Below are 14,921 nucleotides of genomic sequence, written 5' to 3' on the forward strand. Positions count from 1 at the left end.
CCCAGCCCCTACCCTTCTATCTCATTTTCCCTGGGACCTCATTTGCTGAACTCCCTATGCCCCAACAATCAAACACATCCCCCCCACCCCATCTTTCCACAAGTGGGGGAACTGAGGCTAGCCCGAGCAGAGGAAACTGAATTGTGTGCACTGCCACAAGAGAAGTGGAGATTCGGCTGTGGAAAGGCTCTCACCTCCACTTCAGAGGACTGGGGACAGGAGAGCTGCCGTAACCAGTTTCCCACTGCAGCCACAGCCTCTCCTGGGATTAACGCCTTGAAGTCTCACCAGGACACCTTGGCTTCTTTCTGGAAGTTTAGACTTCCGTATGCTAAGGACAGGAGGAGCCCCTGGAGTCCAGCTGGGTAACCCGGAATGGAGTAGAGCTGGGGAAGACAATAAACTCCCTCATTCCCTTGGATCATTTCAGAAATGTCACCCTTTCCCACTCTGCCACGAAGCCCCGGCCACTTCCCCTAAAGATGGAGGCAGGGTCCCAAGCACATCCCATGGGGTTCCCCCTCCGCTGCAGTATTACTTCAGCTTCTGCTAGTCTTGCCTTCTGGATCTCAAGTGATTCCTTCCCCTGCTGTCCTGGGGAGAGGCACCTGAGCAGAAGGTGCTCCCTGAGTCCAGGCCTGGGTGCTGAGGGGCAGAGCAGAAAGATGGGCTGTCCAGCAGCAGCCAGGGGGTGCAAGAGCAGCTGCTCAGTCAGCTCTGCTTCCATGCCATGTTCTTCTTGCCCCTCCCTAAATGCTTACCCAACACCCTAACCTAGACCTAAAAGGGAACCGGAATTGGCCTGTGAAACCTTCTGTCCTGGCAGCCTCCAGCACATTCACTTCCTTCTTCCTAAAAATACTAGCAAATCTGGAGAGGAGCCAAGCTGTTGCCAGGTGGGCTGAAAAACCATTTTTTACTTATGTGAATCAGAGAGGGCAAGTACTGTGTCCAGGATCACACAGCAAGTTAAAGGCAGCCAGGCCCGGAACCCAGGATTCTTGCTCCTCGGCCCCATGGTACTTTTTTTCTTTCCTTTTCCTTTTCCTTTCCTTTCCTTTCCTTTCCTTTCCTTTCCTTTCCTTTCCTTTCCTTTCCTTTCCTTTCCTTTCCTTTCCTTTTTTCTTTTCTTTTCTCTTCTCTTCTTTTCTCTTCTTTTTTCTTTTATTCCTTTTTTCTATTTTCTTTCTTCTTTCTTTCTTTCATTTTATTTATTTATTTTTTTTGAGACAGGGTCTCACAATGTAGTCCAGGCTGGTCTTGAATTCAAGGCAATCCTCTTGCCTCCCTCTCCCAAGTGCTGGGATTACAGGCATGTGCCACAGTGCCTAGCTTCTTGTCCTTTCCACTGGTACCTGGTAATTGAACCTGGGGTGCTCTACCACTGCACTACATCCCCACCCCTTCTTGCATTTTCTTTTAAGACAGGATCTTGCTAAGTTTCCCAGACTGGCCTCAAATTTGTGATCTTCCTTCTGCCTCTCATGTATTGGGATTCCAGGCAAGTGCCGCTGTGCCTGGCTTTCATGGGTGCCCGGTCACGGTTCTCCTGCGTGCGGAGAGCCAGTCTGGAAGGGGCTTGCTTTTCAACTCATTTAACCAGGGAAGCTGAGGCTCTGTGGGAACAGAGTAGAGCTTTGGTAATAGGGCTGCTTAGGATCCAGCTGAGAGGGACACAACACCCAGCTTCTGAAGCTCCCGCCCAAACCTCTGCCTCCCTCACTCAGCTCAGACTTGTCTTTTTCTATCCCTAGACCTTTGCAAAATTTTTTCTGAAGTCTGCCCTCCACTCCTGCTCTTATGACACACCAGCCTTTCCCTCCTAATAGGTGTCTTGGGGTGGCTTAGGAAAAAAAGGTGGACGCTGACCTGATGGTGGACCCCATCTTTTGGATGTCAAGATAATATTAACAGAAGTGGTTGCTTAGGCTTCTTGACAGACTTTGTCCCAAGGGTTATTTGCATAGCTATTCGTGTGTTCATTTGCATCCTCTTGGTGAACCTTGTTTGCATGAGGCCAGGCTGACATCCAGGTGCGTCCCTCACAGATACACAGTTCCCAGAGCAATGGTCATGAAGAGGAATTGGCCCCACCTGACCCCCTAAACCCAACTGGGGAATATCTGCCCAGTAGTGCAGGTCTGCAGGTGGGAAGGGGGCTCACATAACCTCTCTTTCTGTGTGCCCACATCTGGAGCCCCCTGTTCCCACACATGTGGCTCCAGGAGCCACAGAAGGTGGGACACAGTGGGGCACAGAAAGAGGAGGAAGAATATGGGGAGATTCTGGTCCCTCCCACTTAGAGATGCGGTTGCCATGGTGACTAAGGACCAGTGAGGTGGGATGGGGTTGGGGATGGGGGTGGGGGTGTGGCAGGGACAAGGCACTGGGAAACCGGAACGCCTGACAGTCCAGGGGGGAAACACAGCGGCATCCTGAGCTCCAGGTAAGGGAGTGGGAGCACTGACCGATGGCTCGAAGGGAGGGGGCGGGCCATTGTCTGCCGCTGCTCTGCCCCTCAGAGGGGGCAGACCAAGGGGTTGGGCATTGTGTGCGCTCCTCAGCACAGCCGCCAGTACAGGGCAGCCTGGAGGAGGGGACCTAGGAGGCAGTGGGTAAGGGTCAGGAGGGACTGGGCTGGCTGGGAGACAGTGGGGGTGGAAGAGGCGGGGGATGCTGGGGACACCCTTGGCGCCTGTACACAGCAGACGCTCCACGCGTATAAGTTGATTTGACTCTTGTGATTAGGAAGAGGGGCTGAGGAGGGGGAGCCAGGAAGCAGATATTGCCCAGGACTAAGCTTTTCTGAGGGCTGCTCTCATGCTGGGAGGAGGAGGAGGAGGCGGGGGAGTCGACCGGCCTGGCCATTGGTGAAGCCAGGAGTGGCGTGTGTCTTGGCCCCATGAGCCCTTCCTCACTGAGGTGCCAGTGCTCCGCAGAGACCCTGAGGCAGTGGTGGAGACCCCCGGGTGGTAGAGACTCTGAGGTAGCAGGGTAAGGTGGGAAGCCCTGACTCCATCTGTCCTCCCACCTCTACCCCCACATCCAGCCTGGCAGGAAGGGCTGCTGCTCCATGTGGGGGAGGAGCCTAGCGGGGAGCTGGACCCTGGCAGGTGAGAGGCTAAACTCAATGTTGCAGCAGGCTGAGCTCCAGGGCTTGAGAAGAAATGGGCTGGGGGGCCCCAGACTGGAGTGACGGAGATGGCATGGCCCTTGGTCCTGGTACTTGGACATCTGACCCCACTGCACCCTGCGGGCGTGCTGCCTGACTCCGGTCCAGTAGGGGTTCTTACCCTCTCCAGCCTGGGTGTCCCCACTGTACAGTGAGGGAGGGGTGGGGCCCTGCCAGCGCTGAGCTTCCTGAGTGGGCAAGACCTGCTGCATAATTTGTGGGCTACAGTGAGAAAAAAAATGTGGGGCCCTGGTTTAAAAATTACTAAGACTTTCAAAACGGCAAGAGCAGAGCATCACAGGGAGCGTGGGCCCTTCTGAGGATGGGGCCCTGGCAACAGTGCAGGGCATCACTGGCCAAGCCAGCCCTGGCAGTGGGCCCCACAGCTGCTGATTGTGAGACTTGGGATCAGACTCAGAGGCCTTGGGGCGGGGGTGCATTGCTGGGGGGCAAGGTGGCCTTCCTCCCTACCTGACTCTTCTGCTGAACTTGACCAAATGGAGGCCCTTGCGGGGGAGGAAATGCTAGCTGATGGCTTCTCTTCAGGGAGATCTCTGTTCCTGCCAAGTTGCCCCCAGAGAGGTTGTTTCTTAGCCGAGAGAAGACAGAGCTTGCTGCCCTCCCATCATCCACAAGCCTTTGCCACGCAAGTAACTCCAAACTAATTTCTTACAGGGGTTGGGAGATGGGGCTGAGGGAGTAGGTAGGGCTCCGGGGAGACTGTCATGGCAAAGGATTCATTTTGGAAGGAGGCAGATCTGAATTTAACTTGCCTTTTAGCTGTGTGGCCTCTTTCCTTCTCTGTCAAATGGGATTACGGTGGCACCTACCTGGTGACATTGCAGGGAGGGCTGTGGCCCAACCTGGCAAGTATTCAGCTTGGCTGGAGGCTGGGGAGAGAAGGTCTAGACTAGAATTCTGGGTCTCACGGGCAGGAAGAGGACAGGTCATCAAGCCTAGTACTGCAGAGAAGTGGGTCTGGCAAGGGACAGGGAGGAAGACAGGGAGGTGTCGCTGGAACGCCCCCCTTACTTTCCTGTCAGAACCCTTCCCAAATAAGCCAGTGGGTTCTAGCAGAAAGGCGTTAGGCAAGGTGGCTTCCCAAATCTGAGCTGGAGGTCGGGAAGACACCGTAGGTAGGGTCAGGGGAATTGATTCTGAGAGCCTGGCAGAGACCTGGCTATCAGCCTTGGGGAGAGCTTGGGAGGATCTTGTACAAGTCTTGACAGTTGTCAAGAGCGGGCTGTCTCAGAGCAGCCCTGGGGAACTTCGAGCTGTTGGGAGCAGAGGGTAAGAGAGACGGCCGAGAACTGGGCTTGGCCAAGGAGTTCTCTAAGGAGCACCCCTCGATGGCTGGTGCTGTTGCAGAAGGGATGGAAGTTACACGCCAGGAGGGACTTCCTGACTTGTGGTGAGCAGTGTGAGTCTCAGATGGAGGGGGTTATTTGTTGGAGTTGGCTTGGCCCTGGGATGTGTGCTTTTTAACCTGCTATCACCTGACCTGGCTGAGTGGGCAGGAGCTTTCCCACTTCACAAGCCTGGAGCCTCATTAACCCCGCGTTACGAGGCTGCCCCTGTGAGGCTCCCCCTGGGGAGCACTAGCAGCCATCAGGGGGCCGGGGGCCTCAGAAGCGTGCCCTGTGAAGCATGTACTCAGATGGGAAATCTCCTGGGCTTCCCACTTGCCTGATGCCACCCTGATGGTGACAGGGTGACGCTGTGGGGTGGGGGGGACTTCCTCAGTTAAGTCATGGCTAACAGCCTAATATGGTTGTTTTATCTTTTAAAGATCCTGGCCCAACTAAAAGTGGGAGGCTGAAGGTTAAAGTACTGTAGGGACTTCCCAGGAGGTAGGAGTGGTGAGACCCCACTAAACACACAAGTGAAAAGAGAAATACAAAACATGGTGTTAATCCCCTATCTGGGAAATCTCAAGCAAGAGGAAACCACAGGCAGGCTGGATAGACTGGATGCAGTGTGACAGAGGCAGGGGGTGGCTGAAATGGCCTAGAAAGACCTTTTAAACTCTGCACAGACTGAAGCAAGAGGAAGGAGGGAGAGAGGTGTGTCTCCTGCTAGGCAGGTCAGCCTTTTTTCCCTCCCAATCCACCAACTTCCGCCCAAGCCAGGATCTGTCACAACTCGAGGTGGAAATTCTGGTTTCCCTGGCACAGAGCTCCTGCTGCTTGCTGGCTTTGGCATGATGGGTGCCTGGAGGGCCGCGCTCCCTTTCCAGCCAGGCTGAGCCTTTGTCCCCTACCTCTGGGGCCCAGGAACCCTGTCCTTCTTTCTCTCGGATGGCACTCCCACCCCAGAGTCTGGACGCTGGGGTTTCTCACCGCAACTGGCTCAAGGGTATGTGAGGTGAAATGGGTTGTTTGTGGTTGGCGGCCTTGGGAGGAGAGATGCAGAGCACAGGGAGGCAGGCACGGGGCACAGAGATGCTGTCGGGGGCCTGCAGTGGCTGGGAGACAACCAGCTACCCGCTGCCCAGGCTGCTCCTGGAAAGTGCTGATAGCCAAGCAGTGGGTAGGCTTGCATGGTCTTCCTGAAAGAAGAGATCCAAGTAGGGTCAAAAACCCTAAGCGCCCCTGGGGCTGGAGAAGGCTGGAACAGGTTCACTCACCCCCTGCCTCTGTCACACTCAGGGTGCCTGCCTGAGCCGGGAGTGGGTTTGAGGCAAGGTGTCAACAGATCTGAAAGGACAGGAGAGAATGCAGTCCAAAAAATTTCTACTGTGAGTCCAGGCTCTTGCTCATCTGACAGCCTCCTGCTCAGGGCCAGGCAAGGGTTTAGTCTCTGGGGTTTGGGAAGAGGGAAAAGCTGAAGAAAGGCACACAGGGCTTCCCTGACACTAAGGTGAGAAATGGCTCCACAGAGGTGTTGGTGAGAAGAGACCAGAAGGGGCAGGACAGGAGCGCCAGTACCCCTACTGCAAAGGGAAACTGAGGCAACAAGCTGAGTCCAGTGAGTGGGATGGAAGTGAGACTTTCTGAGGTCTCTCCCCTCCCCTATTGCCACACACACACACACACACACACACACACACACACACACACAACTTCTGCACTTCTGCTCTCTGGGGCTCTCCGATTGGTCCCCAGGGGGGATGTGGTAAGGACAGCTCACCCAGAAAGTGCCCGGGTGCCTGTTTCCCCAGAGCCATCTGTGACAGCCTCTGGCTGAGCATGGCCCTCCCAGCCCTGGGCCTGGATCCCTGGAGCCTGCTGGGCCTTTTCTTCTTCCAACTGCTCTTGCTGCTGCTGCCGCCGCCGCCGACTGCCGGAGGTGGTGGGCAGGGGCCCATGCCCAGGGTCAGATACAATGCAGGTAAGTGTGTGATGGCCAGGAAGGGTGGGGATGGCGATGCAGAGCTGGAGGGGGTGCAGAAGGGGGAGAGGGAAGAGAGGGAGGGGGAGACAGACATGGAGAAATAGATGCCTAGAAAGATGCCAGGGAGCAACAGAGGTGGTAGAGAAAGAGACAGCTAGAAATAAAAAATCTACCAAGGAAGGGAAGGCGAGAGGGGCCCAAGGGGCTCAGGGCAGTTCCACAAAGCTGGAGATTTTTCCTTCTCTCAACTGTCACTGTCACCATGTGGGGCACCTTAACCCCCAACTGCTTTCACATCCCAGGTGCTCCAAAGTCAAGCCCCACACTAGATCATCTGCAGACTTGGTGGCCAGGGCATGCCAAGCCAGTCCAACCACAGAGATCACACTGGACTGTGCCATGGCAAGCAGAATGAGCTCTTGGGATGGCCCAGCTGGCATGTAGGCCCTAGAGCCCTGCAGTGCAGCCTGCTGGTCTCCTGAGGCTGGAGTGCTGTGACCTTCTCACCTCCAGGGAGAAGGTTTTGGAGGACAGGCCCTGCAGGAGTGGTAGTGTAGGTCTCCTGGGCATATTTGTGTCTTTAGCATCTTTTCGGAGCAAGTTGGTAGAGGAAATGCAGTTGCCCATTGATGGAGAACCCTCCTCTGTGTTGGAGGTGAGGGCACAAACATGGGCTAGACCTAACCCTGCCCTCTGGGAGCTCACAGCCTCAAGTGGGGAGCAGAATGATCCCTGACACAAGCCCAGGCTGGGGTGGTCTGCTCAGTAACTGAGGGCTGTGCACATTCTGAGGGAGCCCAGGCTCCGTGACACTTCCTGCAGCCACCTTTCCAGGGAAGACCTTCCCCACTGTATTCCCGGGTTGAGAGTCCCTAAGCCTACAAAGAGGACAATCAGCTAGTCAGTCCCCTACCTGCCACCAAAGTGTGACTGTGCTAATGAGGGGAAGCTGTTTGTCCTCCTTGCTGATGTACCAGTGGGGCAGGATGGGAACACACTCTCATGTGCACATGCACTCCCTTCACATCACACCTAGGTGAGGGACAGGACCTACGTGAGCCTCCTCCATCCGTCCACTCACTCCTCCTGCCCAGGTGACATTCAAGCATGCCACACAGACCTCAGAAAGGGTGAAAATATGTCCTTTGTGTTCACAATGTTTCTAGTGGTGGAAATTTCCTGTAATAGAGGAGGGGAAGGAAGCAGTGGTGGTGGCAGAGGTGGCAACAGGAACCCTAAAAACCCCTAACAGCTCTGCCACACAATCCTACATCTATCTTTCCTGCCTGTGGTTGTGAACACCTGTAAGTCTGCAGCGTGCTGCTCCCCCTCCCAATGGGGACCAATGCGCCCCACAACCCAGGCATGAAACAGCATCCTTTGTGGTCCCCCACCACATTACCCTGTCTCCGGCTGCCTCTCCTCTGTGCTGTGGCACAACACATAGAGCTCTTGTGACTGCCAGGAGAGTTGGGGGACAGGGGCTGCGGGGAAGCAAGAGTGGTTCAGCCACCAAGGCCTGGGAAGCAGCTCGGCCAATCCTTCCCTTCCTCGTCTTTGTCTCAAGAACCAGCTGCTCCTTACCACTCCTTCCTTCCACTTCCCAACAGGGGACCCACGCAGGGTCCTTGGCCTCTTCCAGCAGAAGGGCCTCCAAGATTTCGACACCCTGCTCCTGACTGGTGATGGGAACACTCTATATGTGGGAGCTCGAGAGGCCATTCTGGCCTTGGATATCCAGGACCCAGGAGTCCCAAGGCTGAAGAACATGGTGAGGAGGCCAGGGACACAGGGTGTGAGCTGGGAGCAAGGAGGGACTGGCTGCTGCCCTACGCTGTGGCCACCCTTGGAGGAACACCCCAATTCCATTATCTACCATCAGCAATCATCAACAGTTCTTGTTCTATATGTCTTGTCTGTCATAAGAAATGTGATTGTGGTATCGCTACTCATTGATGTCACTGGTTGAATAATATCAACTGCTAAGAGGGTGATATGGAAATCATTGACATATGAGGTAAATACTGACTCAAATTATATCAATAATTTGATATCCACCCACTGGTAGAAACCACTGAAGCTTCTGTGTTATTGTCACCATTATCACTGTCCAAATGGGAGAGGAAGGGAGGGAGGTAACAGGAATTACTGATGGAGTCCATGGTTTATTTTCAATATGGAGTCTGTGGGTCACCTGTGTATATGGGGTACTGGTTAAAATGTAGACTGTTTTCTGGGTGTGGTGTGCATATCTGCAATCCCAGGACTCAGGAGGCTGAGGCAGAGGAGGATCGCTGTGAGTTTGAGGCCAGCCTGGGCTACACAGTGAACTCAAGGCCAGCCTGAACTACACAGCAAGACCCTGTTCTTAAAAAAAAATGTAGACTTTTTAAGGTATGACAGAGGAACTGACGTTTTCTCCAGGAAATGTGTGGTTTGATAATTGCGGTTGTGAATACCAAGTGTTAGGGTTTACATATGTGTCTGGTTGTGCCCACCAGCAGCCTATGAAACTAAATGACCTAGATGGCTGAATCAGTAAGTGGCAGAGCCTAGATGTGAACTCAGTCCTGATTCCTTAGGCTGTGTGTTTATCATAGAGCTGTGTGCTAATGAATATTAGTATTACCAGAGTAATAACCCAGTCACAGATTGATGTTACTGCTCATAAGCATGTCCCTGCCGTGCCTACTGGTGAACCAAGAAGGGGACAGCAGGTCACAGAAGAGAGAAAGCCCTCCTTTCCCTTCATCTCCACCCTCCCAATCCCCACTTCAGATACCCTGGCCGGCCAGCGAGAGAAAAAAGCATGAATGTGCCTTAAAGAAGAAGAGCAATGAGGTAAGGGGAGGTGGGGGCACAGGGGCTCTGGGAAGGAACCTGGTGCCCTGAGACAATCACGAAGTGGCCTTGGATAGGGCAGCATGGTCACGTGTGCACAGTTACTGCTGGACAGTGTTCGGCAGAGTTGTACAGGGGCAGCCCCAGTGTTGTCCAGCCCTTTTCTCTACTTGGAAGTGAGGGGGCAGCCTGAATGCCTGAGTTCCGTCTCCCGCAGACGCAGTGCTTCAACTTCATCCGTGTGCTGGTCTCTTTCAACGCCACCCATCTCTATGCCTGTGGCACCTTCGCCTTCAGCCCCGCCTGCACCTTCATTGTGAGTTATCTGATACCTAGCCCGCAGGCGCCCCGCAACCCTTCTCATACCTCTCCCAGCTGATCATCTGTGGCTCTGGAAAACTGGACCCTCAGAGCCCTCATGAACCCTGGGGCCCCACAGCAATGTCCCTCTTTGTCCCTCCCCCTTCTTCCCTCATGCCCCTCACTTCCCAGATGCGACACCCTGGTGCTCTGGGCCCCCAGATTCTCTTCTCTCTCTAGGAACTCCAAGATTCCTACCTGTTGCCCGTCTTAGAGGAAAAGGTGATGGAGGGGAAAGGTCAGAGCCCTTTTGACCCCGCTCACAATCACACTGCTGTCTTGGTGGGTGAGTATCAGGCTCCCTGGTCCAGCCAGCATCTGCCTTCTCCAGTCACTCTGTGAAACACACAATAGGATGGAGTTTCCTAAGTGTGTGTGTGTGTGTGTGTGTGTCGGGGGAGGTTGAGCACAGACCAGAGGGAGCACGAAGCACCCCAAGCACTACTTCCTACCGAAAGGGCCACAGAGGAGGTGGGAGGAGAAATGTGGAAAGACAGAGGCATGAGGGTTTAGGAAGGGCACGAGGCAGAAAAGAAGCCTGAGGTTGCGTTGTTTGTCCAACCAGTGTGGGCTGTGTGAACATCTGCTGTAGTGTGCCAGGTATCTGGCTGAGTACTTAAGGGGTTACAGAAAAGAAATCGGGGCCCTGTGCCCTCCTGGATACAAACCATTGCAGACTTTCCACACTGGCTTCCTGGAGGAGGCAGTCTTTGGCTTGTTTGTTTGTTTGTTGAGATAGGGTCTCCCTGTGTAGTTCAGTTCAGGCTGTTCTAGAACTCAAGGCAATCCTTCTGCCTCAGCCTCTGGAATGATGGGACTACAGACGTGCACCACCCGGCAGTCTTTGGCTTTTGAGCAGGACTCAAAAGATCTAAGTAGAGACAAGGAAGGTGTTCCGGGAAAAGAAGGGCAGGACCCAAGGTGTAGAAACTAGAAAACAGTTACTTTCTGGAATGAATGAGTAATCCTGCTTGGCAAGTGGTTCAGCCGAGTTTGTGAGGGAGTAGCCAGAGAAAGCCTGGAGAAGTGCTAAACACAGAAGGCCACACTGGTCATTTCCTGTGGACACAGGGACTTAAGAAGGGTACCCAGGCGGGTGAGCTCTGCAGGAAGGTGCAGAGGAATAAATAGGCCAGAGACTGACATGGATGCTGCCCCCCGCAGAGGCAGATCTGGGAGGCCAAGGCAGCCTCCACTGCTAAGCTCTCCTCTTCCCCTCCCTAGATGGGATGCTGTACTCAGGCACCATGAACAACTTTCTGGGCAGTGAGCCCATCCTGATGCGCACGCTGGGCTCCCGGCCTGTCCTCAAGACGGACACTTTTCTCCACTGGCTGCACTGTAAGGACCTGCCCCCAGCCGCATGGGCCTGAGCCCTTCCACAGTCCTGGACACCTGGCACCGTGAATGACTGCCAGGCGCGGGGGACTAACACGCATGCGCATGTGCCTTCCCGACTCCCCATCAGTACCCTCCACCAGCTGTGGGATCCCACAGAGCCAGGCTCCCAGTCTCCAGACCCATCCACGGGTTTTCACTGGGGTACTCAGGGCATCCAGGTCCCTAACCTTTTGCCCTGTCCCGCAGCTGATGCCTCATTCGTAGCCGCCATCCCCTCGACCCAGGTCGTCTACTTCTTTTTTGAGGAGACAGCCAGCGAGTTCGACTTCTTCGAGAAGCTCCACACCTCCCGTGTGGCTCAAGTCTGCAAGGTCTGCAGCTCGATGGGAGGAGGGACTAGCCTCGTGGGAGCCAATGGCAGGCAGCAGGGGCGGGGTTGAGCGACGCAAACCCAATGGGAGAGGGTAGGGGCGGGGCCACGCCAGTGAGGCTGACCCCCTCCTGCGCCCCCAGAACGACGTGGGCGGAGAGAAGCTGCTGCAGAGGAAGTGGACCACCTTCCTCAAGGCGCAGCTGCTCTGCGCCCAGCCGGGCCAGCTGCCCTTCAATGTCATCCGCCACGCGGTCCTGCTGCCCGCCGGGTCGTCCACCGGTCCCCGCGTCTATGCAGTCTTCACCTCCCAGTGGTGAGCAGCAGCGCGTGAACAGGGGCTGGAATCGGGATTTGAGGCCTCTGTGGCCCACGCTCTCGAAAGGAATAGGAACTTATGTGAGCAAGCACACACACTGCACTGTACCCAGTGAGGCACTTGATGGTCACCACCTCCCAGCAGTTTCACTGATGTAGGTAGGAAAATAGCGCCCACACAGCTTCTGACTAGTTTATATTCTGTATAGTTCCAGAGGGATAGGACAAAGTTTACAAAAGGCCAACATGAGAATTGATAATATAGATAAGAAAACGGGAATGGAGACAATGAAGGAAGCTGAGAACAGCGCCAGTCCAAATGGTCGTCCTTGGGTGACAACTGCACGTTTACCTCTGAGCTTCCTAATGGCCAGGGCAGAGAGAAAAGCATCATCACTCACTAGAGAAAAATACATTCATTTGCTTAGAAGACAAAAAAAAATAAAAAACAACGCTGGGCATGGTGGCGCATGCCTATAACCCCAGCACTCAGGAGGCTGAGGCAGGAGGATCGTTGTAAGTTCAAGACCAGCCTGGGCTACAAAGTGAGCTCAAGGCCAGCCTGAATTGCACAGCAAGATCTTGTCTCAAAAAAGACGAAAAACAAACAAACAAAAAAACCCCGCCAAAACAAATCAATTGCTTAGAGGTTGAGAAGGGTTAACTGATTTGCCAAGGTTCCACAGTTGTGGTCTGGCCCTACAGTGTTTATGTATTTGCTTGACCATGTGTCAGGTACCAAAGGTCTAGTGTCCTTGCGACCCAGAACTGAGTGCTTGGTGTGTATAACAGGTTAAAGAGCAAGAGCAAGAGAGAGAGAACCCCACAGACCAGGAATGAAGGTATAAAAATAATCAGGTTAAAAAAAAAAAGGCAGGTAGTCAGGCTATGGTTGGTTCTTTGAGGAGTCAATCAAGGTGAACTCAAAGAAGAGGGCTTCAAGGGGAGCCAGCCTGGAGCCAGCCCTGCTGCCCCTCTCAGGGCACATGCTAGCCTAGGCGGGACAAGAGGATCCACCCCAGGGCCTGTGCCCCAATTAATTCTCATTAAAATAATCACACTGCAGATCCTAAGATGGGCCTAGAGCCAGGTCCTGGGCAGAGTCACAGAACTCCATGGGGCTCTCCCAGCCTTTATCAGCCCTGCAAAGGGAAGAAGAAGCAGCTGAGGTTGACCCAGCTCTGACACCTCTGCCCTCCTGGGCTTTCTCACTGTGGGTGGGCCAGGGCCAGAGGGGCAGCTAAATGCTAAGGCAGAGGAAACCGAACTGTCCCCTCTGACTGTCTTCAGGCAGGTTGGCGGGACCAGGAGTTCAGCAGTTTGTGCCTTCTCTCTCTCGGACATTGAGAATGTCTTTAAGGGGAAGTACAAGGAGTTGAACAAAGAAACTTCACGCTGGACTACTTACAGGGGCCGCGAGACCAACCCCCGGCCGGGCAGTGTGAGTATCAGCCCTATACAAGCCAGGCCCTCCCAATATGCATAACATGCGTATAAAAGCTTCTGTCCTCACTTGGTAAATGGTGGGAACTCCTGGTGCTCCCATTTCACCAGTGCTGTCTGCCCAGGCACACCCCTGGCCTGGCTGCCCTGGGTCCCACAAGTGTCCAGTGTCATCCTACCCCAGAGCAGTTGTAGGCTCACCTCCTACCCAAGACTGTGCACTAAATATCTGGTCATGTTGCTGAAGAATTAAGGGGACATGGACTGTGTACCAAGGACTATTTAAAACATCTTCACCTGTGTTTCTTATTAACTTTGATTTTTTTCCCCCAGTACTAGGGATTGAACCCAGGGCCCTGTGCATGCTAGGCAAGAGCTCTGCCACTGAGCTATATTCCCCAGCCCCTGGCTTTTAAAAAAAATATTTTTTTCATTACTGCCTATTACTTTTACAAAATATTGAGTTTAAATGTAGCATTTTCATGCGTGTATATACCATATTTTGATCATATTTACATGCCAGGGAAAACATGTGATACTTGTCTTTTGAGCATGGCTTATTTTGCTTAACATGATCTCAGTTCCATCCACATTCCTGTAAACGTTCCTCTTTATGGCTTAATAATACTCTATTGTGTATATATACACATCTTCTTTATCCATTCATCCATTGATGGGCACATCAGCTGATTCCATATCTTGGAACTTTGAATTGTGCTTCAGTGAACATGGGTATGCAGGTGTCCTTATCATATGCTGACTTTGATTCGTGCGGGTTCGTAGCAAGGTATGGTATAGCAGTTCTAATTTTAGTTGTTTGAGGAACCTCCGTACTGATTTCTGTAGTGGTTATAGTAATTTACATTCCCATCAGCAGTGTAGAAATGTTCTCCCCACCCCCCCCGTATCTTTCCCAGCATTTTTGTTTTTGTATTCTTGTTAGTAGCCATTCTGACTGGGGTGAGATGGAATCTCAGTGTAGTTTTGATTTGCTTTTCCCTAATGACTTAAAACTTTTTTGTTGTTGTTGTTTTTTTGGTTTTTTTTTCCAGTACCGGGAATCAAACTCTCGACCTTCCTCTTGCCAGGCAGGCGCTGTGCCGCTAAGCTAAATCCCCAGCCCCTATGACTTAAAACTTTGAACATTTTTTCATATAGTTACAGCCCTTTGTACTTCTTTTGAGAAGTATGTGTTCCTTTAACTCGTCCATTTATTGATTGGGCTATTTTCTCTGTTGTTTTTTGAGTTCGTTGTACATTCTAGATATTAACCCTCTGTTTTGTTTTGTTTGGTACCGGGAGTTGAACTCACGACCTCATGCTTGCTAGGCAGGCGCTGTGCTGCTGAGGTATATCCCCAACCTGATGTTAAGTGTCTGTCAGAAGAAAAGCTTGTGAAGATTTTTCTCTCATTCACTCTTTGTTGTTTCTTTTGCTGTGCAGAAACTTTTTAATTTCTTTCTTTTTTTTAATTTCATGTAGTCTTTTTTTTTTTTTTTTTTGGTCTTTTTGAGACAGAATCTCCCTATGCAGTTCACGCTGGCCTTGAGCTCACTTTGTAGCCCAGGCAGGCCTTGAACTTGCAACAATTCTCCTGCCTCAGCCTCCCAAGTGCTGGGATTACAAGCATGCACCACCACACCACACCCAGCTCAGGTAGTCTTTTTTTATTATTTATTTTTTTTTGGTTTTTCTCTGGTACCGGGAACCGAACTCACGACCTTGCGCTTGCCAGGCAGGCGC

At 52.9% G+C, this 14,921-nt stretch overlaps 1 protein-coding gene across 3 annotated transcripts in view; it reads left to right on the plus strand.

The window, feature by feature from the left end:
• Nucleotides 1–14,921, plus strand: part of Sema4a (sema domain, immunoglobulin domain (Ig), transmembrane domain (TM) and short cytoplasmic domain, (semaphorin) 4A) — a 25,472-nt gene that overhangs the window by 711 nt on the left and 9,840 nt on the right. The window contains exons 1-10 of one of the 3 annotated variants that reach the window (XM_005411655.2): nt 2,380–2,446; nt 6,333–6,502; nt 8,116–8,276; nt 9,284–9,346; nt 9,564–9,662; nt 9,887–9,992; nt 10,931–11,047; nt 11,294–11,418; nt 11,561–11,733; nt 13,026–13,176. In XM_005411655.2, the coding sequence (XP_005411712.1) occupies nt 6,361–6,502; nt 8,116–8,276; nt 9,284–9,346; nt 9,564–9,662; nt 9,887–9,992; nt 10,931–11,047; nt 11,294–11,418; nt 11,561–11,733; nt 13,026–13,176 (1,137 nt within the window). In that variant the 5' untranslated portion in view covers nt 2,380–2,446; nt 6,333–6,360. Of the gene's footprint in view, nt 1–2,379; nt 2,447–5,310; nt 5,528–6,332; nt 6,503–8,115; nt 8,277–9,283; nt 9,347–9,563; nt 9,663–9,886; nt 9,993–10,930; nt 11,048–11,293; nt 11,419–11,560; nt 11,734–13,025; nt 13,177–14,921 lie in introns of those variants that run through there. The other 2 variants (XM_005411654.2, XM_005411656.2) reach the window with 2 other exon arrangements.

Source organism: Chinchilla lanigera, unplaced genomic scaffold, assembly GCF_000276665.1.
Source record: "Chinchilla lanigera isolate Chin_1 unplaced genomic scaffold, ChiLan1.0 scaffold00144, whole genome shotgun sequence".
Classification (NCBI taxonomy): domain Eukaryota; kingdom Metazoa; phylum Chordata; class Mammalia; order Rodentia; family Chinchillidae; genus Chinchilla; species Chinchilla lanigera.